At 48.0% G+C, this 24529-nt stretch overlaps 1 protein-coding gene across 8 annotated transcripts in view; it reads left to right on the forward strand.

The window, feature by feature from the left end:
* LOC115480283 (SEC14-like protein 2) overlaps positions 1 to 24529 on the forward strand; it is a 117658-nt gene that overhangs the window by 77511 nt on the left and 15618 nt on the right. For all 8 annotated transcript variants that reach the window (XM_030218837.1, XM_030218839.1, XM_030218840.1 and 5 more), the window contains 2 exons: positions 11226 to 11365; positions 12467 to 12636. In XM_030218837.1, the coding sequence (XP_030074697.1) occupies positions 11226 to 11365; positions 12467 to 12636 (310 nt within the window). The remainder of the gene's footprint in view (positions 1 to 11225; positions 11366 to 12466; positions 12637 to 24529) is intronic.

Here is a 24529-nt window from a genome sequence, read left to right on the forward strand (position 1 = left end):
CCCGCCCCCCTCCGTCCACCACCAGGCCGGGCCCCCGTGATTTCAAATCCTAGCGCCTCACCTCGACCTTGCTCCGTGTGAAAGAAGCGCAGCAGCGACAGTCTGCAGATCGCCTCCCTTCAGGCCTTCCCTCCTTGTGTCCCGCCCTCATCTGACGTAACTTGCGTGAGGGCGGGCCACAGGGAGGGAAGGCCCGAAGGGAGGCGATCTGCAGACTGCCGCTGCTGCGTTTCTTTCACATGGAGCGAGGTCGAGGTGAAGTGGTATGATTTGAATACAGGTGGTGGACGGAGGGGGGCGGGTGGAGGGGGGTGGCGATGACGACAACGACCTTGGTGGGGGCAGCCTTGCCCCGGGCTCGGCGGCCCTGCTTATAGATAACTGTACCTGTTTGATTTTAGTAGCTGTTATTTTCTTGTTATGACTCTGCCCCGGTATCATGCTCTCATTCATCTCGCCCCCTGGTGGTCAGACCTAGTGGTCGCAATGGTTTTCCCGGTTCCAGAAGTCATGCCGGTCTGGTCCGGATTTTCTAGCCTGCCAGTTGGTCTCGAGACTTTTTGGAACTAAGCTGTTTCCGTACCTGGTGAACTCCCTGGCTGTTGGCCTTTATTAACCATTTCTAGTTTGCCTTGCAACAGAGGTCCTCAGAGGTGTGTCTTCTGTGGTTGTTTGTTGCTGTGCTTCTGCTACTTTCAGTTTCTGCCTTTGAACCTAGTGCCTGGACCTGGACTTTGACTTTGCTTGCCGCTTGCCTTTGAACCTTTGCCTGGACCTGGACTCTGACTTTGCTTGCCGCTTGCCTTTGAACCTTTGCCTGGACCTGGACTCTGACTTTACTTGCCGCTTGCCTTTGAACCTTTGCCTGGAGCTGGACTCGGACTTTGCTTGTCGCCTCCCTTGGAACCTGTGCCTGGAGCTGGACCTTGATTTATTTGCCTGGCCCCGGTTCTGCTGGGTTTATGGACTATATTCCTGTTCTCTGCTGTGGCTTCTGTTCCGGTTGGTGTTCCTCCTGCCGCTGCCGTCCTCGGCAGTAGCCCAAGGGCTCACTATCCAGTGTTTCGTGTGAAGCGTGACAGATTGCAAGGCCATGAGCTCGGAACAATCACCTGCCAGTGCGATAGCACACCTTTATAAACTCTATAACGAAGTGAATGCACAGGTACAGTTGTTAAGCCAATATTTGCACCTTAACCCCCCAGGACCTAGGACATCTTCCGGGGTGGCTCCTCCAGATTCAGACTCAGGACCGGCGGCAGCTCTGGTAAGGCCAGGTATCCGTCTGAAGTCACCCCCAAGATATGATGGGAATCCTAAAGACTATAGGGGTTTTCTCAATCAGTGTGCTATAATTTTTGAGCTTCAAACTCAGGACTTTCCTACTGAAAGAACTCAGATAGCCTATATTATGTCGCTATTGTCTGGACAGGCTCTGGCCTGGGCATCCCATTTGTGGAAGAAGAATGACCCAGTGACCCATGACCTCAGCAATTTCCTGGATCAATTTAGACAAGTGTTTGAGGAGCCCGGGAAAGTTACCTCCGCAACGTCAGCACTTTTGAGATTAAAGCAGGGAACACGGACTTTGGGCGACTATGCCATTCAATTCCGCACCCTGGCTTCTGAATTAACTTGGAATAATGAGAGCCTGGTCGCGACCTTTTGGCAGGGTTTGGTGCCCCAAATTAAGGACGAGCTGGACGTGATCTTCCTACAGGATTGGATGAGCTGATTAGACTCTGCACTACAATTGATATTCGGTTCCAGGAGCGTAACCAAGAACGGCGCTCCGCAGAAAGGGTGGGAACCAAAACACCTAGTCTTCAGGCTGTGCCCCTGGTGTCTAAAGGCCAGGAGGCTTCTCCACTACCACCCGCAGAACCCATGCAATTAAGACACACTTCCCTCACCATGCAGGAGAAACAGAGACGTCGGAGTCTCAACCTTTGTCTGTATTGTGGTGATATTGGACATTATGTGGCCAGGTGCCCTCTTAAACTGGCACCCCTGGATCAGGGGTTGACAGCAGCCACTATAGTAAGTCTATCACCTGGCATTCTTCGTACTCAATTCTTGGTGCCCGTTATGCTCGATCTTGGTCACAAGAGGGAACAGACTGAAGTTTTCCTGGACTCCAGGGCCGGTGGAAACTTTATAGCCGAGGCCCTGGTTCATCAATTGAACATTCCTATACAAGAACTACCTAAGCCCATGCCATTTTTTTCAGTTTATGGACGCATTCAAGGGTCCAGTGAGCTTATGTATTGGGAATCACAGAGAAGACATTTCCTTTTATGTCCTCCAATCAGCCGTGCAACCCATTGTGTTGGGGCTACCGTGGTTACAGAGCCACAATCCGATCCTAGACTGGGAAAAGGGTGAAATTTTGGACTGGGGTGAGTCTTGCAGGAAGGATTGCCTCGTATCGGATCATGGTGAGATTGACAGCGAACGACAAGACCAAGAATCAGATGCCTGGACTGATATTAGTGATTCACAGTCCCAGAACTCGGATATTGCTGGAATGAATCTGCACTGTGTCTGCATGGCGCCCCCGATCAGCCAGTTCCGCCATCAGGAGTTCTAAGAAGATCCCTCGAGGCGGGTTATCCTATGCCTCTCCTCGAGGACAGGATACAGGTCTTAAGGCTCAGGACCACCATGATGTTCGGAGATCCCAAGGCTCACAGAGAAGTCCCCAGCGAATCATGGCGGGTAGCCCTGCTTCGGTGCTGGGCACTCGGGCCAACTCGATGTACAAGCTCCAGTCCGGTCTACAATTGACCGTCTCACGACCCAAGCCTAGTACAGGGATTATGGATCACTCGCTTAAACTCAACAACAGATCCCAAGAGGTCCGGGGAGGGCCTTGAGAGGGAGGTACTGTTATGACTCTGCCCCGGTATCATGCTCTCATTCATCTCACCCCCTGGTGGTCAGACCTGGTGGTCGCAATGGACTGTCTGTTGATGGTTTTCCCGGTTCCAGAAGTCATGCCGGTCTGGTCCGGATTTTCTAGCCTGCCAGTTGGTCTCGAGACTTTTTGGAACTAAGCTGTTTCCGTACCTGGTGAACTCCCTGGCTGTTGGCCTTTACTAACCATTTCTAGTTTGCCTTGCAACAGAGGTCCTCAGAGGTGTGTCTTCTGTGGTTGGTTGGTTGGTTGTTGCTGTGCTTTTGCTACTTTCAGTTTCTGCCTTTGAACCTAATGCCTGGACCTGGACTTTGACTTTGCTTGCTGCCTACCTTTGAACCTTTGCTGGACCTGGACTCTGACTTTGCTTGCCGCTTGCCTTTGAACCTTTGTCTGGACCTGGACTTTGCTTGCCGCCTGCCTTTGAACCTTTGCCTGGACCTGGACTCGGACTTTGCTTGCCGCTTGCCTTTGAACCTTTGCCTGGACCTGGACTCTGACTTTATTTGCCTGGCCCCGGTTCTGCTGGGTTTATGGACTATCTTCCTGTTCTCTGCTGTGGCTTCTGTTCCGGTTGGTGTTCCTCCTGCCGCTGCCATCCTCGGCAGTAGCCCAAGGGCTCACTCTCCAGTGTTTCGTGTGATGCGTGACATTTCTTATGATATTAAGGGGCTGATTTTCAAAGCATTTAGACTTACAAAAGTTCCATAGGTTACTCTGGGGCTCATTTTCAAAAGAGAAAAATGCCCAAAAAGTGGCACAAATCTGCATTTGGACATTTTTCTCACAAAAATGTCAAAACTGGTATTATTGAAACCGATTTTTAAGAAGACCATTCAAATCACAAGGGACATGTCAGGGGCGTGTTAAGGGTGGGATCTGGTCGTTCCTAACACTTGGATGTTTTTCTGCCATATTATAACAAAACAAAAACATCCAGGGCTATAAGTTGGACGCTTATTTATTTATTGCATTTGTATCCCACATTTTCCCACCTATTTGCAGGCTCAATGTGGCTTACACGTTTTGGTCTAAACCTGTTTTAACAACAAATAAACCACAAAAAAGTGCCCCAATTTACCAGATGACCGCTGAAGGGAAGCAGGGATGACCTCCCATTATTCCCCTAGTGGTCACTAACCTCCTCCCAGCCTCTATGCCAGCCACAGATGTTATACTCAGGTCCATTAGAGCAGCATGTAGGTCCCTGGAGTAGTTTAGTGGTGGGTGCAGTGCACTGTAGACAGGTGGACCCAGGCCCATACCTCCCCCTTCCTGTTACACTTGCGGTGGAAACTGTGAACCCTCCAAGGGAGGAGGGGGTGGGGTTAGAGGGGGGAGGGAGGGTTGAGGGTTACAATGCTTCATATACAGCTGTATAAGATGCTTTGTTGGATGTGTTTATTTCAAAAATTTTCAATAAAAATAATTTGAAGTAAAAGAAACTGTGAACCCTCCAAAACTCACCAGACAGAGTAGTTACTTACCTGTAACAGGTGTTCTCCGAAGACAGCAGGCTGCATATTCTCACAAGTGGGTGACGCCACGTCGGCCCCGGAGGATTTTAAAGCAAAATCTAAAAATCTCTTTTACGGCATTCCGTCGCGCGAGCGATCGCACTGCGCATGTGCGCACACCTCTTCCCGCTCGCTGTGCGGACACGCCCCTCAGTTAAATCCAAAAGATGGAGGAGACAACTCCAAAAGGGGAGGTGGGAGGGTTTGTGAGAATATGCAGCCTGCTGTCTTCGGAGAACACCTGTTACAGGTAAGTAACTACTCTTTCTCCAAAGACAAGCAGGCTGATATTCTCACAAGTGGGGTATCCCTAGCTTCCAGGCTTACACAACACAACAAACAGTGGTCAATTGAGTCTCGCAACGGCGAGGCCAGAATAAAAATTGACCTGAAAAGAAGAAACATCTAAATGAGTGTAGCCTGGAACAGAACAAAAATGGGCTTAGGAGGGTTGGAGTTGGATTCTAAACCCCAAAGAAGTTCTGCAGCCCCGACTGCCCAAACCGACTGACGCGTCGGCTATCCTGCTGAAGGCAGTAGTGAGATGTGAATGTGTGGACTGATGACCACGCCGCAGCTTTGCAGATCTCTTCAATAGTGACTGATCTTAGATGAGCCACCGACTCAGCCATGGCTCTAATTTTGTGAGCCGTGACATGGCTCTCTAGAGTCAGTCCAGCTTGGACAAAAATGAAGGAGATGCAATCTGCTAGCCAAGAAGAAACGATGCGGTTTCCGACAGCAACTGGCATTAAAAGAAATAAACAACTGGGCGGACCGTCCGAGGGAGCTCGTCTGGTCCACGCAAAAAGTGCGCAGCTTGCTTTCGCCAGGGCTTGTAAGATGAGGGAGAAAGAATGTTGGCAAGACAATTGACTGGATCAGCTGGTACTCTGATACCAGCGCCAGTAAGAACTTTGTCTGCATGCGGAGAACTACTCTGTTAAGATGAGAAGTAAGGTAAGGCGCTTGAGCTACTAGAGTCTGAAGCTCATCGACCTTACGAGTTGAAGGAACAGCCACTAAGGAAAACGACCTTCCAGGTCCAATACTTCAGATGGCAGGAATCCAGTGGCCCGAAATGAGCTTGCAGCAGCTGGATGAAAACGACATTGAGACCCCAAGATACTGGATAAGGAGTGATAGGGGCTCTGACCGAAGCAGAAGAGCCAACTGTCAAAATTATTGGGGGTGCTAAGCCCAACAGAAAGAATCCCCCCTAGACACATACAAGGAATTCTCTCAATATTGGGGGAGAAATAAACCTCTCATGGACAGCTAAAGGCTGACCTTTTACACGTTGATGATAAGCTCTTATTGCACGAAGATGAATACTGACAGAGTTGGTCTTGAGACCAGACTCAGACAGGTGTAGAAAGAACTCAAGCAAGGTCTGTATAAGACAAGAGGCAGGATCTAGGGCCTTGCTGTCACACCAGACGGCAAACCTCTTCCATGAAAAAGAATAACACCTCTTTGTGAAATCTTTTCTGGAAGCAAGCAAGAGTCGGGAGACACTCTCTGGAAAACTCAACGAAACCCACACTCTCAACATCCAGACCGTGTGAGCCAGAGATTGGAGGTTGGGATGTAGAAGTGCCCCCTCGTTTTGCGTAATGAGAGCTGGAAAACATTCCAACTCCAGAAGAAGAGGGAATCCTATCTGACGCAGCTAGAAAGGAGCAATCAGAATCATGGCTCCACAATCTTGCTTGAGAATCAGCAAAGTCTTTTCCACCAGATGTATGGGAGGATACGCATACAGAAAACCTGTCCCTCAAAGAAGGAGAAAGGCATCCGATGGTAGCCTGCCATGAACCTGCAGCCTGGAACAGAACTGAGGGACTTTGCGATTGGACTAAGTAGCAAAAAGATCCACTGAGGGGGTATCTCACTTCCGGAAGATCTATCGAAACTATAGGCATGCTCAACAACCATGACTGTAGCATTATCCTGCTCAGCCTGTCGGCCAGACTGCTGTTTACGCCAATTAGATAAGTGGCTTGGAGAAAACATGCCGCGTTGCGGGCCCACCGCTACATCTGCATGGCATCCTGACTAAGAGGGCAAGATCCAGTACTCCTTTGTTATCGAGTACATCACAACCCGATTGTTTGGTTGAATTAAAATAATTTGGTTGGATAGCCAGGAGGGATGCAACCTTCGTCAGCAGCTTTTGACTGAGTAAGGTGGACGGGACGCCTCAGAATCAAAATGGAGAGAATTAACCACCTCTGAGGGGAATTCCGAAGACTGGCGAACAGTTGGGTTACATCCTCTAGATACCCTAAACTTGATACCACTGGGAAGCTAGGATGCACTGAGCGGATGTCATGTGCAAAAGTGCCATGGGAGTTACGTGAACTGTGGAAGCCATGTGTCTAGAAGTCTTAATATTTACTGTGCTGTAATCTGTTGAGACGGGCAATCATCGTGTTAAGGGAACACATGCACTCCCAGTCCATGAAGATACGCTGCAACAACAGCCAGGCACTAGGAAAAACATACTCTGGATGCAAAGAGAGTATAAGTATCCTGTAAGTCCAGAGAGCATAACCAATCGTTTTCCTGAAGTATGGGAAGAAGGATGCCCACAGAAAGCATCCTGAACCAAAATCTGTTTAGGCCCCTTATGTCTATGATGGGACGCAACTCACAAGGAAGGACCTGGAATAGAATCTCAACCCTTCTTGCCCTGGTGGAACGGGCTCGACTGCATTGGCGCTGAGAAAGGCAGAGAGTTCCTCTGCAAGTACTCACTTTTGATGGAAGCTAAAGAATTAAGCTCCCAATGAACAATGTGGAGGGTTTGATTCCAGATTGAGAATGTATCCTAACCGGACTATTTGAAAAAACCCACCGGTTGGAGGATAAAAGAAGTCACCTTTGGTGGAGAAAATTTAAACTTCCCCCCCGACAGGCAGATTGGCCGGTACGGACAATTTTTTTTTTTTATAGTGGCTATGCTGAATTGGAGCCAGTCAAAAACCCCTCTCTGGTTCCTGCGGAATAGCTGCAGGGGCCTGATTAGGTGCACGCCGCTGACTAGAACGAGCGTGCTGAGGCATAGCCTGAACCGGCTGTCGAGAAGTAGGAGTATAGGTACGACCCCTTAAGGCACAAGGAAAACTACTCTTTTCTCTAAAGAACTTCCGAGATGAGGAAGTGTATGCACAGCATATCTACAATTTTCTGCTGAGTCTCCTCCTCCAGGTGAGAGGCACACAGTCATGAGAGTCTGCGCATCACTGTACCTAGAGCAGAAATCTAGGTGTTACATTACAAGTGTCAAAAATGCCCTTGGATAGGAACCTGCGACACACCGTGTGCTACCTGACCACTTGGTGAAAAGGTTTAGCCTACTCCGGTGGGAATGCTCGTAAAGATCTGGCAGGACTTGATTGTGGACACGATCATGCCAGCCTGGTACGCCATTCTCCAAAAGAGGCTAAGGATGTATGCTCTGGCCCCGGGGGCGCCGAAGCAAGTTCTTAGAACTCCTATCTGTTCTGAGTGGCAGAAGACTCAGGTGAAGATGGTAGTCCAGGACCTCGAGCATCTGGGCATTGGGCTGATTCACAATCTCCACTGTAATGTCAAGACAGATAGAAGATCTAGAGGATTCTCAGCAGAGAAAACCCCATGACCTTCATGTTCATCAGATGAACCATCATTGAACTGATCTAACTACTCAAACCGAGCAGCTCAGATCCAAACGCGTCCGATATGGAGGCGCGGTAAGTTCTACGACGGGGTCGAGAAGTTGCCCCAGTAGGCTGCGAACACCCCTACCAGAGGCAGCATCGGTGAAGGAGACCAGGTGAAAAGCTAGATGCCGCAGGAGGCGGTAGCACCCATGGCATCCAATGGTATCCATGGTCCCGAAGCCAAGGACAAAATCTGGAAATGCAAGGGAATCGAAACCAGACTGCCAGATGACTTCCATAACAGAGATGTGACCGATAGTACCCATGGCATCGACGGTACCGATGATACACATGGTACCGATGACCCCCGGTACCAATGGTACCCATGGTACTTGGTACCGATGATAGTCATGATATCTGGTATTGATGGTACCCATGATACCTGGTACCGATGGTACCCATGATATCTGGCACCAACAGCACCGACGGTACCGATGGTACACATGGTACCGACGGTGCTCATGACACCTGGTACCAATGGCACCCATGGCACTGATGGTACCTGGTCATGATATCTGGTATCGATGGTACTCATGTACCGACGGTATCCATGATACCTGATACCCATGGTATCCATGGTACCGACGATACCCGATACTGATGGTACCCATGGTACCGATGGTACTCACGATACTCGGTACCGATGGGCGATGATACCTGGTATCGATGGTCAATGGTGCCGATGATACCTGGTGCCGATGGTGCCCATGATACCTGGTACCGACGGCACCCATGGCCCCGATGACACTCGGTACCGACGGTACCCATGGTACCGATGATACCCGGTGCCGACGGGACCCATGGTACCGATGATACCCGGTACCGACGGGACCCATGGCACCGACCATGGTACCAATGTTCCTGGTACCGATACTCCTCGGTACCGACGCACCGATGATATTCGGCACCGACGGTACCCATGGCACCGATGGCACCCATGGTACCGATGATACTCGGTACCGACGGTACCCATGACACCCGGTACCGATGGTATCCACGGCACCGATGATACCCGGTACCGATGGCACCGTTGATACCTGGTACCGGTGTATCGACGTCCAATGCCAGGATACCTCCATAACAGAGGGAGCAATGCTCTCGGCACCGACTGATGTCTGAAGCCCGGATACCTCCATAACAGAGGGAGCAAAGCTCTGGGCACCGATGGTACCGACACCCGCTGATGCGCCCAAATGACCTGCCAAGCAGGAGGCGCCGAGGCAGGTGGAGACCTACTCGATGCATAACTATACCCAGCGTGCATCGGTCTCTGTCGGACTCCAGAATTGATCTCCTTCGGGCATCCCTGGCAAGTAGCATACGTCTCGTCTTTGAGACACTACTTGCGCTTCTCAGGGAGATGATCCGGCCCAAGACACATCCGCCGATGCGCCCGAATGACCTGCAGAGCAGGAGACGCCGAGGCGGGTGGAGACTCACTTCAAAGGTTACACCACTGATTTTGTGTCACCAGGTTGTGTTAAGTTTTAATAAATGGATCCTAAAAATGTGGGCTTGTTTTATTTGCTGGCGAGAGAGAGCCCACAGATAACAATATACCAGCACTTTTATAAGAAAAAAGAAAAAGAGAAGCTTATATGCTTTGTTTTCATTTCAGGCACAGCCCCTTGTGACTCTGGCAAGTACTTAACTTTTCCTTGCCCCAGGTACAAAAAGTACCTGTATATATAAGCCACAATGAGCCTGCCATGAAAAAGTACAAATGAAAAAATAAAAAAAGAGATTTTACTCCGAGGACCTGAAGAAAACACGAAGCACTAACGAACTCCGTGTCTCCTCAGATGCGGAAAAAGAAAAACTGAGGGGCGTGTCCGCACAGCGAGCGGGAAGAGGTGTGCGCACATGCGCAGTGCGATCGCTCGCGCGACGGAACGCCGTAAAAGAGATTTTTAGATTTTGCTTTAAAATCCTCCGGGGCCGACGTGGCGTCACCCACTTGTGAGAATATCAGCCTGCTTGTCTTTGGAGAAACCCACTGTTACCCACATATAGGTGCCCCTTCACCCATAAGGGCTATTATAGTGGTGTACAGTTGGGGGTAGTGGGTTTGGGGGAGCTCAGCAGACAAGATAAGGGAGCGGCGGTGAGATGAGTACCTCTGAGCATAAGACATTTTTCTGTTTTAAAAATGGCTATATTCCCTACTTGAATTTTTGAGGTGTTTAGCAAAATATCCACAGTTGGACTTAGACTAGGGTTACCATATGTCCGGATTTACCCGGACATGTCCTCTTTTTGAGCACATGTTCGGGCATCCGGACGGGTTTTGCCAGTCCGGATTTCTGGAAACACATGCGGGCGGGCGGCGGGCCTATCTTAGCCTCCCCTTTCCTTACTTACTATCTACTGCCCTAGTGGTCTAGTGACCTCTTCGGGGCAGGAAAGAGCCCCTTCTTTCTGCCTGGAGCGCTGCCCTTGCCCTGCATCCTGCTGCTGTGATGGGCTCGGGATTCAAAATGGCCGCCGAGCGTTCAAGTGGCCTCGCGAGACTTCAACTCTCGGCAGCCATTTTGAATCCCGAGACCGTCACAGCAACAGGATGCAGGGCAAGGACAGCGCTCCAGGCAGGAAAGAGGGAGCTCTTTCCTGCCCCGAAGAGGTCACTAGAGAAACCAGGGCAGTAGATAGTAAGTAAGGGGAGGGGAGGTGACCCAGGGGAGGGGGAGGTGACGGGGGGGGGGAGGGGGAGAATATGTGACAGGGGGCAGGGTGAGGATGCGGCAGGGGCGGGGCATGTGTCCTCTTTTTGAAAGGACAAAATATGGTAACCCTAACTTAGACGTCATATCAAAAATGCTCTTCCACATAACTTTGTAAGTCTAAGTACTTAGAAAATACACCTTTTAATAGTCCAATAAAAACAATTGAAGGAAATGTGATGAGACTGGACAGAGCCACACCTGATTCCAGGGAGTTGGAGACATCTTCACGGAACTGGAGCGTTCATGTGACTGGGGAGTGAGAGAGAGTCTGCCTACCTGGGGGAATACATCTGCCCTTCTGGACTGGCAATGTGCTCTAAAAGTTTGCGTCTCCTCAGTCTTACATTCTGCTCCGTTTCAGATTAACTATGGGGGCGACATTCCCAAGAGCTACTATGTGTGCGACCAGGTGAAACAGCAGTATGAGCACACCGTGATGATAAACCGTGGCTCATCCCATCAGGTTGAGTACGAGATCCTGTTTCCTGGGTGTGTCCTCAGGTAAGAGGCCCAAATGAAAGGGGGATACTGAGTGAGGAATAGGAGGCTGAATTATCTGTAAATCTACAATTTCCAACGGAACAGTATTAACGTAGGTCCAAGGCTCCATACTACTACTACTACTTATCATTTCTATAGCGCTACTAGACGTACGCAGCGCTGTACACTTGAACATGAAGAGACAATCCCTGCTCGACAGAGCTTACAATCTAATTAGGACAGACAAACAGGACAAACAAGAGATAAGGGAATATTAAAGTGAGGATGATAACATAAGGGTTCTGAACAAGTGAATAAGGGTTACAGTTAAAAGCAGCATCAAAAAGGTGGGCTTTTAGCTTAGATTTGAGGACGGACAGAGATGGAGCTTGACGTAATTCCAGTACTCATAGGCAGCTTTATACTGAGGCTTAATCTGCAGGATGGAGTCTTAATACTAAACAGAATTGTGGGATGAAAGAGATATGCTGAACCTTCATTGGCAGTGTATGTCACAGTAGCGTAGCCAGGCCTGTTATTTTGGGTGAACCCACAGTTAAATTGGGTGGGCCTTCCATAACTACCCCCCTATATCCTACACCTTGCTCCCTGTCCTCCACCCCTGATCTAGCCTTTGCCAACCAGCCAGCCATACGCCCCCCGGTGTACCTCAGCTCCTTCAGCAGCGACAGCGACATGCATCTTCCCAGTCCCTGTGCCGACCCTGCAGGATTCCCTTTGCCGCATCCTGACAGGAAAAAGGAAGTGACGTCAGCGAGGGCAGGATGCAGCAGAGGGAAGCCCGTGGGGCCAGCGCAGGCAGCGGATGTGATTCACTGCCCCTCCTGTTAAGGTGATGTAGCCCGGAAGGGGGCGGTTGCCAGGCCGTGGGCAGGAGCAAATGCTGGATCCAGATGTGGAAGAGAGGGGAGCAAGGCGGCCACCTTTGAATTGTCTTGGGCGGGCAGGCCCACCCATAGCTACTCCACTGCTATGTCATAGGGTGTAATATTGAAGCTGTCTGTTGCATGCAGGTGGCAGGTGCGTAATACTGAAGCTCTATATTCTACAAGTGGTAATATATATCAGGTGTGTAATACGGAGGTTTTGTTTTACATGCAGGTGGCAGTTCATGTCAGAACCTTCTGACATTGGATTTGGTGTCTTTCTAAAGACGAAGGTGGGACAGAGGCAGAAAGCTGGTGAAATGACTGAAGTGATAACCAGTGACCGCTACAATGCCCACTTGGTACCAGAGGATGGCACTGTAACGTGCTCAGAGCCTGGCATCTGTGAGTGGGTCTTTCTATCTCTGTTTAATAGGGACATGTGACATCTTGAAGGGAAATAGAGGCCCAATGGGGGTCTTTTCCCACATGAGGCATTTTTAGGACTTTTTATTTAGTTATTTTTTGCAGGTCATCCACGATTGTTGCCATTTTCACACGAGACCTGCAAAAAATGAATGCAGGAGCATTACCGCTTCCTGTTTAGGAGGCACCAAGTACTCCTATGTTAAGTCCGGGTTATTGGAGTAGCCTAATGGTTAGTGCTGTGGCCTGAGAACAAGGAGAACTGGGTTCAATTCCCACTGCAGCTCCCTGTGACTCTGGGCAAGTCACCTAACCCTCCATATGCCCAGGTACAAAATAAAGCTTGTATATAAAACACAAACCACATTGATTGTAACCACAGAAAGGCGGCAGTATATTAAATCCCATCCCCTTTCCCTTATCCAGTTAACACATGCTATCCAGATAGTGCAGGAGAACCCACTCTTTGCCCTCTCTAAAATATATATTTTTAAAAATAGGCTAATGTGCTCTTAGCGTGTGAATATGCAACAATAGGCATTGGCGCATTTTGCAGTAGCCTGTTTTCCCGCACTAGTGCTGCGTTAAGGGCTTAACACCCTTTAGCAAAATGGCCTCATACTTACATGCCAAGTAAATGTTCACGACATCAGCTTGGCAGGGCCTCAGCTGTTCACACTGGAACCTGCTCACCTAGAAGTAATAACACTCTCAATGTACAGAACATAATCTCCCTGGGCTCCATCTTGGATTGTAAGGGATTTTCTCACTTATTTATTTATTAGGATTTATATTACCACCTTTTCAAATAAATTCACCCAGGGCAGTATACAGCAAGAATAAAACAAACATATTCAATAAATAATTACAGTATTAATTATTCAATATTTAGTATTGTTTAATTATTCAATATTTAAATACCAGTACATTGAATGGCATAGTATTGTTACTTATAGGACCCAATTCTATATAAGGTGCTTAGTATCCAGGCGCGTCCCACAGAAGCGCCTAGGCGTATTCTATAAGATGCACCTAAATTCAGATGCAGTATATAGAATACGCTTAGACCGGGCAGACGCGCGAATATATAAACACCATTTACACCTCCCTGCCCATCTTCAAATCTTTGCTCAAAGCCCACCTCTTCAATGTAGCTTTCGGCACATAACCATTTACCTCTATTCAGGAAACCTAGACTGCCCCAATTTGATTGACTGCATACTTTGTTCTTTAGATTGTAAGCTCCTTTGAGCAGGGACTGTCCTTCATTGTTAAATTGTACAGCGCTGCGTGACCCTGGTAGCGCTTTAGAAATGTTAAGTAGTAGTGAAAAGCTGGGTTATATACCCGCGCCTACATCGACGTGCGCTGGCCCATATTCTATAACTGTGCGCATAGATTTGATTGGTAGGCCTGGTACGCCCACACTCCGCCCATGACCACGCCCCCTTTTTGGCTGAGCATCTTAGAATTTACGCATGCCGCTTTACAGAATATGCCTAGCTAAGCGCGTGTATAAGTTCCCATGATTACCATGTAGATTCATAACATAAGGAACAGTTTTTACTGGTTAACACCATCCTGTACATGGAAATTTCAGCAAATCCAAGAAAATAGGAGGAGCCTCCACGGAGAATCAAAGCAAAACAGCAAAAGTAGAGGCTGACAAATGTGCAAACCAATAGGGAGATAATATCAAGAAACAGTTTATTCAGAATATTCATATCAAGGACCCTATTGGTTTGCACATTTGTCAGCCTCTGCTTTTGCTGTTTTGCATGGACATTTCAGTCCATATCTTTGTACAAGTTGGTTTACAACTTTAACACCTAAAAGTTCTCATTTCCTTAAGAAAAACAGGATTATATTTCATGCAGTGGGTTAAACCCAGGCTTGACTTGGTGAGTAGTGGAGATAAAATCTAATTTGAATTTATTATTTCTAATCTAGGGTGGAGTACAAAAGTACATACATAAAAACACATTAACCAAAAGCATAGTAATGTACAATCACAAAGAAGCATATGGCAAAATACAGATTCAGCAAAGAGTCCATAGAAACATGACGGAAGATAAGGGCCAAATGGCCCATCCAGTCTGCCCACCTGCAGTAACCACTAACTCCTCCTTTTCCTAAGGAGTGGAGGAGTGGCCTACTGGTTAGAGCACCGGTCTTGCAATCCAGAGGTGGCTGGTTCAAATCCCACTGCTGCTTCTTGTGATCTTGGGCAAGTCACTTAACCCTCTATTGCCTCAGGTACAAACTTAGATTGTGAGCCCTCCTGGGACAGAGAAATACCCAGTGTACCTGAATGCAACTCACCTTGAGCTCCTACTGAAAAAGGTGTGAGCAAAATCGAAATAAATAAAATAAGGGATCCCACATGCCTGTCCCACACTTTTTCAAATTCTGACACAGTCTTCGTCTCCACGACCTCTACTGGGAGGCCATTGCAGGCATCCACCATCCTTTCCATGAAAAAGAGAATTTTCTTAGATTCCACCTAAACCTGTTTCCTCTTAACTTCATCCTATGCCCTCTCATTCCAGACTTTTCGTTCATTTGGAAAAGGCTAATTTCTTGTACATTAATGCCACCGAAGTATTTAAACATCTCTATCATATCCCCTCTCTCCCGCCGCCTCTCCTCCAGCATATATATGTTGAGGTCCATAAGCCTGTCCTTATATGTTTTATGACAGAGACCACTTATTAATTTTGTAGCCGCCCTCTGGACCAACTCCATCCTGTTTATATCTTTCCTTAGGTGCGGTCTCCAGAATTACAGGCAGTACTCCAAATGAGGCCTCACCAGACTTATACAAGGGCACTATCACCTCCTTTTTCCTGCTGGTCATCCCTATCCTTACGCACCCAAGCATCTTTCTGGCTTTGACCATCACCCTTTCTACCTGTTTGGCCACTTTAAGGTCATCAGACACAATTACCCCCAAGTCTCGTTCTTCTTCCGTACACAGAAGCATTTCACCCTCTATATTGTACCATTCCCCTGGATTCTTGTAACCCAAGTGCATGACCCTGCATTTCTTAGCATTAAATCTTAGTTGCCAATTTCTTGGCAGATTCTTCCTCATGCCATTCACACCCTCCAGGGTGTCCATCCTATTACAGAGTTTGGTATCATCCACAAAGAGACAGATCTTCCGCAATGTCGCTCACAAAGATGTTAACAAGAGCCAACCCAAGGACCGATCCTTGCGACACACCACTAATAACATCCCTTTCCTCAGAGTAAGCTCCATTTACTACTTCCTTCTGTCTCCTCCTACTTAACCAGTTTTTGGCCCAGTCACTTTAGGTCCCATACTGAGGGTACTCAATTTTTTTATCAGTCGCCTGTGCGGAACTGTGACAAAGGATTTGCTAAAATCCAAGTACACCACATCTAGCGTCCCTCCCACATTCAACTGTTTGGTCACCCAGTCAAAGAAATCAATCAAATTTGTCTGACACGACTTGCCTCTAGTGAAGCCATGCTACCTCGGGTCCTGCAGGCCATTCAATTCGAAAAACCTCACAGTCCTCCGCTTTAGAAGCGTTGCCATTAGTTTACTCACCACCGAGGTCAGATTGACAGGTCTGTAATTCCAAACCTCCTCCTTACTTCTGCTCTTGTGCAGGGGGACCACATCCGCCTTTCTCCAGTCCTCTGGGACCACTCCAGCCTACAGAGTTGCACAGAGATAGAAATCCAACCCGTCCCTGTCCATCCCCGCCACAAGTAATCTCCTCCATCCCAGCTCCTTGCCGTGCTGCAGTCACCTTACTCCCCCCCCCCCCCCCAAGAAAGACAGATTCTATAAGCAGTAAAAATACTAGTAAAAGTTAACATAAATCATTTTCTTCCATACTCTGCTAAGACTGCAGATTCACAAAACAAAAGGTGCAAGTGCCTTAAAACCATCTTTTTGTTTAGATGTAGGCACAGGAAAAAACCCCAAGATTTAAAATGCTCCCAGGTTTCAACTTAATTCATATTTAATATGGGATATAAATGTCATAAAAAAGTAAATAGATAGAAACTCTGAATGTTGAGCACCTGATTCTCATAATATGATGTCTGTTTTAGTGGCCCTTTACCAGGAGAAAAAAATCTCTGCATGAATATAACACATGCTAGGGTGTCCTTATAACCAGCCCCTCCAAATAACACACTGATTACGACTTATAACAAATTGCTACTCTACCTATGAAACGTTATTCCGTCATTATATTTGATCTGTGTACATCCGTATGCTACACAAGTCGGCATGTTTGAAAACATAAGGGAGATTAAATAAAAATGCCACCAACAATAAATAACGACAACGTGGATGCAGCAGCTCATAGGTTCACTCGTTTTGAGTGTACTACGATGACGGCGGCACAAGGAAGGGGAAAAAGACTTACTCTTTTACCTTCCCAACTTCATCCATCCACCTCCCCTTCGACCCTTGGTGCCCTCCAGGCACACAGCTCGCAGCAGCCTGATGGCCTAATAGCTTCTTCAGGGCAGGAAAGACTCACGAGGCCCGCCACTTGAAGTCTCAGCAGCCATTTTAAAAAGAGCAGAGAGGAGAGGATCAGCACCACGGCAGTGGGCAGGAAAGGGTGGGGATCCTTCCTGCTCTGAAGAAGCCACTAGACCATCAGGCTGCCTTGAGTATGTGCCGGGAGGGTACCCTGTGTTAGGGGGAGGGAAGGCACTTCTGCAGGGATCCCACAGGATCTAGATCCATCCCCATGGGATTCCCGTGGACCCGGATCCATCCCCACGGGATCCCCGCAGACATGGAAGGGATCTCCACAGTAGCTACGGGAATCCCACTATCCCCGCTCCCGTGCACCTCTTTACTCCAGCCTCTATGGAAGCATTGAAGAGGTCAGATAGCGGAGCCATCAGGACTTCTCCGAGTTCCAGTGGTGTACCGAGGGCGGGGCAGTGGGGGCGGTCCGTCCCGGGTGCACGCTGCTGGAGGGATGCAGAAAGCAGCTGCGCGGCTGTCGGCTCCGCTGGTTCCCTGCTCCCTCTGCCCCGGAACAGGTTACTTCCTGTTCCGGGGCAGAGGGAGCAGGGAACCAGCTGAACTGACAGCCGTACGGCTGCTCCCAGTAGGTAAGAATGTACCCGGTGGGGGGGGGAACGCCGCTGCACCCGGTGGGGAAGGGTGCGCAGTGCCGATTCTCCCCGGGTGGCAGCTGACCAAGGATCGCCACTGCCGAGCTCCATCGCTTTGTGTACTTTTAGTTTAGCTAGCTCCTCACGAACACAGTCTTTTGTGAATCGATCCCAGTCTATCATACATCCATCCAAATTAGGGTGGCCTATATCATGGGCCCAACGAGCTCTAAGAGCCTCCATATTTTTCAGAGGGGAGATTGCCACTAATGCCCTATAAAAACCAGATATTGAGAGTCTGTCTCCTCTAAACTGTGCAAAAATTCTTGAACATGATGGCTATGACATGCTCCCACAGCATCCCTATTTAGATTGGCAATACAATGATGCAATTACTAAGTTCTATGCCAATTCTCAATGCTCCCAAACTTTACACAATACCCTCTCTACTCAACACATGTTCTAATCTCATAATTCCCAATCTGTCCCACACTCAGAATGTCCTATTATCATTCTCTGGTGAGAACAGTACATTTCCCCGAACAGGCAAAAGATCCAAGGTCTCCGAATCAATCCCCCAGTACCCAGTCAACTTTCTCCACATGTCCCATAAGGGACATAGCAAAATGCTTCCCCTTATGGAGGAGGGAACAATATTCACAGGGGCCTGCAGCAAAAAAGAAAGGTGCCATGGAGCAGAACAAGCAACCTCTAGGTGCCTCGGAGTGCAGTCTTGCCGGTCTACAAGCCCGTCTCTTAGATAGTGAAAAAGACAGGCCTGATTGTATTTCTTTAAATCAAGCAGCCCCATGCCTCCCCTGTTCCAGGAACCCAACAACAGCTGCAATGGAATTTTAGGTTTGCGGCCTCCCCAACAAAATTTACCCAACAATTTGTACAGCAATTTCAAATCTTTCTTTAGACGTCAATTGGGCAACATTTGGAAAACGTTTTGCGGTGTATTTTCAAAGCACTTAGACTTACAAAGTTCCATGGAACTTAGTAAGTCTAAGTGCTTTGAAAGTGAGCCCCATAGCCATTTTGAGAACTCAATCATCCGAAAGAGCTGGAGCCTACCATGCAGTGCAAGCGGCAAGTTCATCCATCCCTCCAATGGTGTAACAGTAGTATCCAATAACTGAGAAATATTCATGGATGGATAGCTGTAGCCCCAACTACATGAAGGATCCCGTAGCCCACTGTAGTGGGAACACATCTCCCCAATCTCACCGCACTGAATCCGAAGAGGCAAGCACCAGGGACTTGGAAAAACATAACTTAAATCCAGAAAAATCACTGAACTCCTGAAACAACTCCAGCAATGCTGGCAAGGATCTCTTAAGATGGGTAAGATGTACCAAGAGATCAGCGAAGGCTGAGATTTTGAAAACAAAATGCCCATAGACTCCCTCAATGTCTGGATGTAAACACACCTACCTCTCTAATAAGGGGGTCCAAGCTCAGAACAAATAATAAAGGCAATAGAGGCCACCCCTGGCACGTGCCTTGACGGATATCAGCAGACCCTGAGTACTCTCCATTAACCCCTGGGGTGTGAATAAAAGACGTCAATTGCATCTCTAATGAAACAGTCAATGCCATATTTCCGCACCACCGCAGAAAGGAAGGGCCATAACGCATGGTCGAATACCTTCTCTGCACTGAAGCTAATCAGCAGAAAAGGCACCTGACACCAGTGGTGTGCTGGAGTGGGCTCTCACGGGCTCACGAGAGCCGTGTTTTTTAAGAATTTTGGGAGCTGGTTGTTAAAGTAGCCCCCCAATGGCTACCTTAACAACTGGCTTCCAAAATGTGGGCTTGGGCCCCCTCCTGAATTCTCTTTTACTTTGCTGGCGGGGATGCTTGGCCCTGCCAGCCAAGTAAATATTTATTTATTTATTAGGATTTATTTACCGCCTTTTTGAAGGAATTCACTCAAGGTGATGTACAGTAAGAATAGATCAAATATGAGCAATAGACAATTACAGCAGTAAAAATATTCAAAAACAATACAAAGTATGGCATGGTATACTATTTACAATTGATTACACAAACACTCCAACTTGTTTCAATAGCAAATATCTTTATTGAAAAAATGTGCTTTTACTTTAAGCACTTATTCTATTTAAAAACAATAATACCACTCACTCATCCCCCATTCACTCGTAGTACCTGATTAACATCACTCCAAGTTCTCTTGCTAAAGTATACAAACAATAATGTTACACTTAGTTGTTACATTCTCCTAAAATGCCAGATTGCTAATGGTTTCCTCTTAGATATCTCGTCCCGGCTTTCCACTCGGGTACTGTATATATTTTGACTCTGAAGATATCACACATAAAAGTCAATGTATGATAGTCTATAAAGCAATCCACCATATAGTGTGATATAAAGTCTTTTAGTCCTCCACAGGTACACGGTGAAGGAATGGGTTAATCACTCCTGGATCTGTCATCCGCTGTTCCTTATAAAAATGCCGGTTCCCCAATGCAGGACCGCATTTCGCTCACTTCATCAGGAGGAACCACCACACCATCTAAAACAACGCAAACCCATTACCACCCCTCTATACACAAATTCTTATATCGCGCTAAATCTCACTAAATCACCATATATCCTCAATAATTCCACTTACTTTATTCAATTCAATTCTGCTGCACGCCAGAATGAGACATCTCAGTTCGGGAGCCAACACCCACAGCACTGAAACTATCTGGGGAGGTTAGAACGCCCTCTTTAAATGCTCGCGCCATATATCGCCCCACCTACTATTCTTAAAAAGACTACACCTCAAACCCATTCTACCTCCTGATTAAGCCCTGCAGGAGCCACTGTTCCCCACGTGTATATATATCGTTGCTCAATAGATAATAAACGAAAACTGATGTTACCCCCCTTACTGTTACTTAGAGGGATCTGTGTCAAAATCACACACCTAAGTTGTTCTATCGTGTGATTAAGTTCATCCCAATGAGCAACGAGAGGATTAATCATCTTCTTGAGCCGCAAATTACTAACATGCTCGGCTAGCCTGTTCTTTAATTGGCGTTTGGTATGCCCTATGTAGTAAAGACCACAAGGGCATATTATACAATACACTACCTGTGAACTAGTACAACAGGTCTTTTGTCGTAGTGTAAACACCTTATCACTGTGGGGTATAGGAATGGTCCCAGTATCCAAGGAATATTGGCAGTATACACATTTCCCACAAGGGGAGTGTCTGCCTTCCTCCATAAACCTACTAGGCTTCTTCAACAATTCACCCACATTCGCTTGGCATCTATACCCCACCTTAGTGCGTTCTCTGAATTCAGGGTGTACTGAGAGCACATGCCAATACCTGTGTATAATACCACAGATAGCCGGCGCCTTCTGTGAAAATGGAATAACACATGCCAATGCTTTTTGAGGAGGTCTTGGCTTTGGCAAAAACAACCATGACCGGTGGGTATAAAGGGCCCTTTTATACGCTATTAAAACAAGTTGGAGTGTCTGTGTAATCAATAGTATTGAGGAACTCCAGCAATTCTAACGTATCCCTATCTAATAGTATTGTTAAATACTATTTACAATGTCAACACAACACGTAATAGAACATTATAATTGATAGTGAAGGGTAAAGCAAAAATGTAACTGTCAGACTTGTGAGTTCTTGTACCAAGTAGAGCACTGCCGAGCCTGGTACGCGGACCAGGTTCTGTTTGGCGGATGGACAACCCCGGGTTTCACCTGCGCTGACTGCCGTTCCCCAGAGGTTGAGCCCCTAGGTGCGGGCGGCCTGCAGGACTTATGGGACGGAGCTGGAAGCGGGGTGATGAATGTATTGGCCAGGCAGGCAGTAGGTCAAGAGAGTAATCCAGGTACAAGCGGCTGTCAGTAGGCGGGCAGCAGCCAAGAGAGCAATCCAGGTACAGGCAAGTCAGTAGGCAGGCAGCAGGCAAGACAGTAATCCAGGTACAGGCAAGTCAGTAGGCAGGCGGCAAGCAAGACAGTAATCCAGGTACAGGCGAAAAGTCAGTAGGCAGGCAAGACAGTAATCCAGGTACAGGCAAGTCAGTAGGCAGGCGGCAGGCAAGACAGTAATCCAGGTACAGGCAAGTCAGCAATGAGGGGCCAGTAGATAAGAAGCAGACTACAGAGTTAGAAACACCTACCAAAGTAGAAGCCGAAGCATGGAGTCCAGGGAGAGCTCAGCTGATAAAGTGCTGGCGTTTTACATCAGCAGGGAGAAGGGGCACAGCCATAGGACAAGAGCAGGGGAAGGAGGAAACGGAAGACAAATAGGAGAGAAGCAAGGGAAGCCAGGCAGAGAAAGAGCAGACCCAGGTGGGTGGAATCCAGGCAGAGAGAGGGAGAGCAGAAACAGGTGCATGGAAGCAAAGCAATTAAGGAGCTTGCAATTATCGCTCTCTGAACAAACCCAGAGAGGACTACACACACATGGCTCAGGCAGTGCCAGTCAAGTGTGCGTGTCGACGGGACCCCGCACAGCCCGAGGACGCCGCTTGTGTTGAGGTAGGGGACATGACAGTACCCTCTCCTGCCTAGGTCCTGGTTTCAGTGGGTAGCGGTCATGGAAATCGTGAACGTTAGCAGCGGGCTCCCAGGAATTGTCCTCTGGGCCAAAATGTTTCCAGGATAGCAGATAAAATAGTCTTCCTCTCTGATGCTTGGAGTCTAGAATCTCCTCTACCTTCAGGGTCAGGCTCTGAATCAGGTACGATGATCTTCTTGGGATGATCTGGAAGTTAAAAATGGTTTAAGCAGGGCTACATGGAAGGCGTTGTGAACCTTGAGGTTAGCTGGTAACTGGAGACGGTAAGTGACCGCCCCCACCCGAGATTGTACTGGAAATGGCCCTATGAATCAGGGAGCAAACTTGAAGGAGGGTAGGCAAAGCCTCAAGTATTTGGTGCTGAGCCAGACCTTCTGTCCAGGTGGAAAAACTGGCGCAGTTTGTCTTTTTCGATCCACTAAGAGCTTGTACTTAGCCGAGGCTCGCTGAAGATGTTGCTGGACCTTGGCCCAGATATCCTGAATATCAGTGACTGTCTGGTGGAGCAGAGGCGAGGCTTGTGTCTGAGGGATTGGAAGCGGCAGATGAGGATGGCATCCGTACACTGTAAAAAATGGCGAGGTATGAGAGACAGTATGAAAACTGTTGTTATAGGCGAATTCTGCCCAGGGGAGCAACGCGGACTAGTAATCCTGTCGACTGATAGTGTACATCTGTAGGAAGGCCTTGAGAGTTTGATTAACCCGTTCCACGAGGCCATTGGTCTGTGGGTGGTAGGCAGACGAAAAGTGAGTGGTAATCTTGAAGGTAGAGCACAGGGCTCTCCAGAACCTTGAAGTGAATTGAGAGCCCTGATCATGATCCGCAGAGGGAGACCATGTAAGCGGAAAATGTGTTGGATAAAGGCCGTGGCAAGGGTGGCAGCAGAAGGAAAGGCCTTCATGGGGATAAAATGGGCCATCCAGGAAAATCGATCCACCACTACCCAAATGACTGTGTGCCCTTGGGATTCAGGGAGTTCAGTAACAAAATCCATTGATATTTCCTGCCATAGGAGTTGCGGAACTGGTAAAGGCTGCAGGAGTCCCCACGGCTTGCCAGGAGGGAACTTGTTCCGGGCGCAAGTGGGACAAGTAGAAACAAAATGTAAGATATCTTGAGCCATGCGAGGCCACCAATAATACTGAGATATTAAAAGTCTTATGGAAACCAGGGTGACCCGCAAAATGGAGGAGTGTCCCTATTTGAGGACTTTCTTCCTGTATTGAGGTGGCACAGAAGTTCTCGTAGATTTGGGCGAGACCAAGGTTGTGGAAGCAATGCAGGCAGGATTGAGCATGGGGTAACACTGTTCGGGTTCTTCAGAAGGGTTGAAGGCCCTGGATAGGGCATCAGCTTGCGTATTTTTCTCGGCCGGTTGGAACACCAGGCGGAAGTTAAAGCGGGGAAAGAATAATGACCAGCGTGCCTGCCATGGGTTCAACCTTTTGGCTTCCTGAAGGTATAGGAGATTCTTGTGATCTGTGATTACCGTGATGAGGTGCAAAGCACCTTCCAGGAGGTAGCACCATTCTTGAAAAGCCAATTTAAGGGCCAACAGTTCCCAGTCTCCGACAGTATAATTTTGTTCAGCTGGAGAAAATTTTTTAGAGAAGAAAAAACAGGGGTGACGTTTGCCAGACTCTGAGGCTTGAGAAAGAAAAGCCCCTGCCCCGAGGGAAGAGGCATCAACCTCCATAACGAACGGTCCTTTAACATCAGGACTTCAGAGTACTGGGGCGGACAGAAAAGCTCATTTAAGGGTGGTGAAGGTGTCTAGGGCTTTCAATGTCCAGTTCTTCACATCTGCCCCCTTCCTGGTCAACGTGGTGAGAGGGGCAGTGATGATGGAATATCAATGGATGAACTGTCAGTAGTAGCTAGCAAAGCCCAAAAATCATTGCAAGCCCCGGAGATCCTGGGGCACGGGCAAATCTCGGATGGCTCGGAGTTTAGCGGGGTCCATTTGGAGGCCATTCGAGGAGACAATATATCCCAAGAATGGGATAGACCCAGGGGTGTGCTGGTAAATTGTTAACAGGGGGCTCTCTCTCGCAAGCAAAGTAAAAGAGAATTCAAGAGGAGCCCAAGCCCACATTTTGGGATCCATTTGTTAAAGTAGCCATGGAGAACCGGCTCCCAAAATTCTTAAAAACTTAACAAACGGCTCTCGAGAGCCTATGAGAGCCTGCT

This window comes from Microcaecilia unicolor, chromosome 11 (genome assembly GCF_901765095.1).
Source record: "Microcaecilia unicolor chromosome 11, aMicUni1.1, whole genome shotgun sequence".
NCBI classification, from domain to species: Eukaryota; Metazoa; Chordata; class Amphibia; order Gymnophiona; family Siphonopidae; genus Microcaecilia; species Microcaecilia unicolor.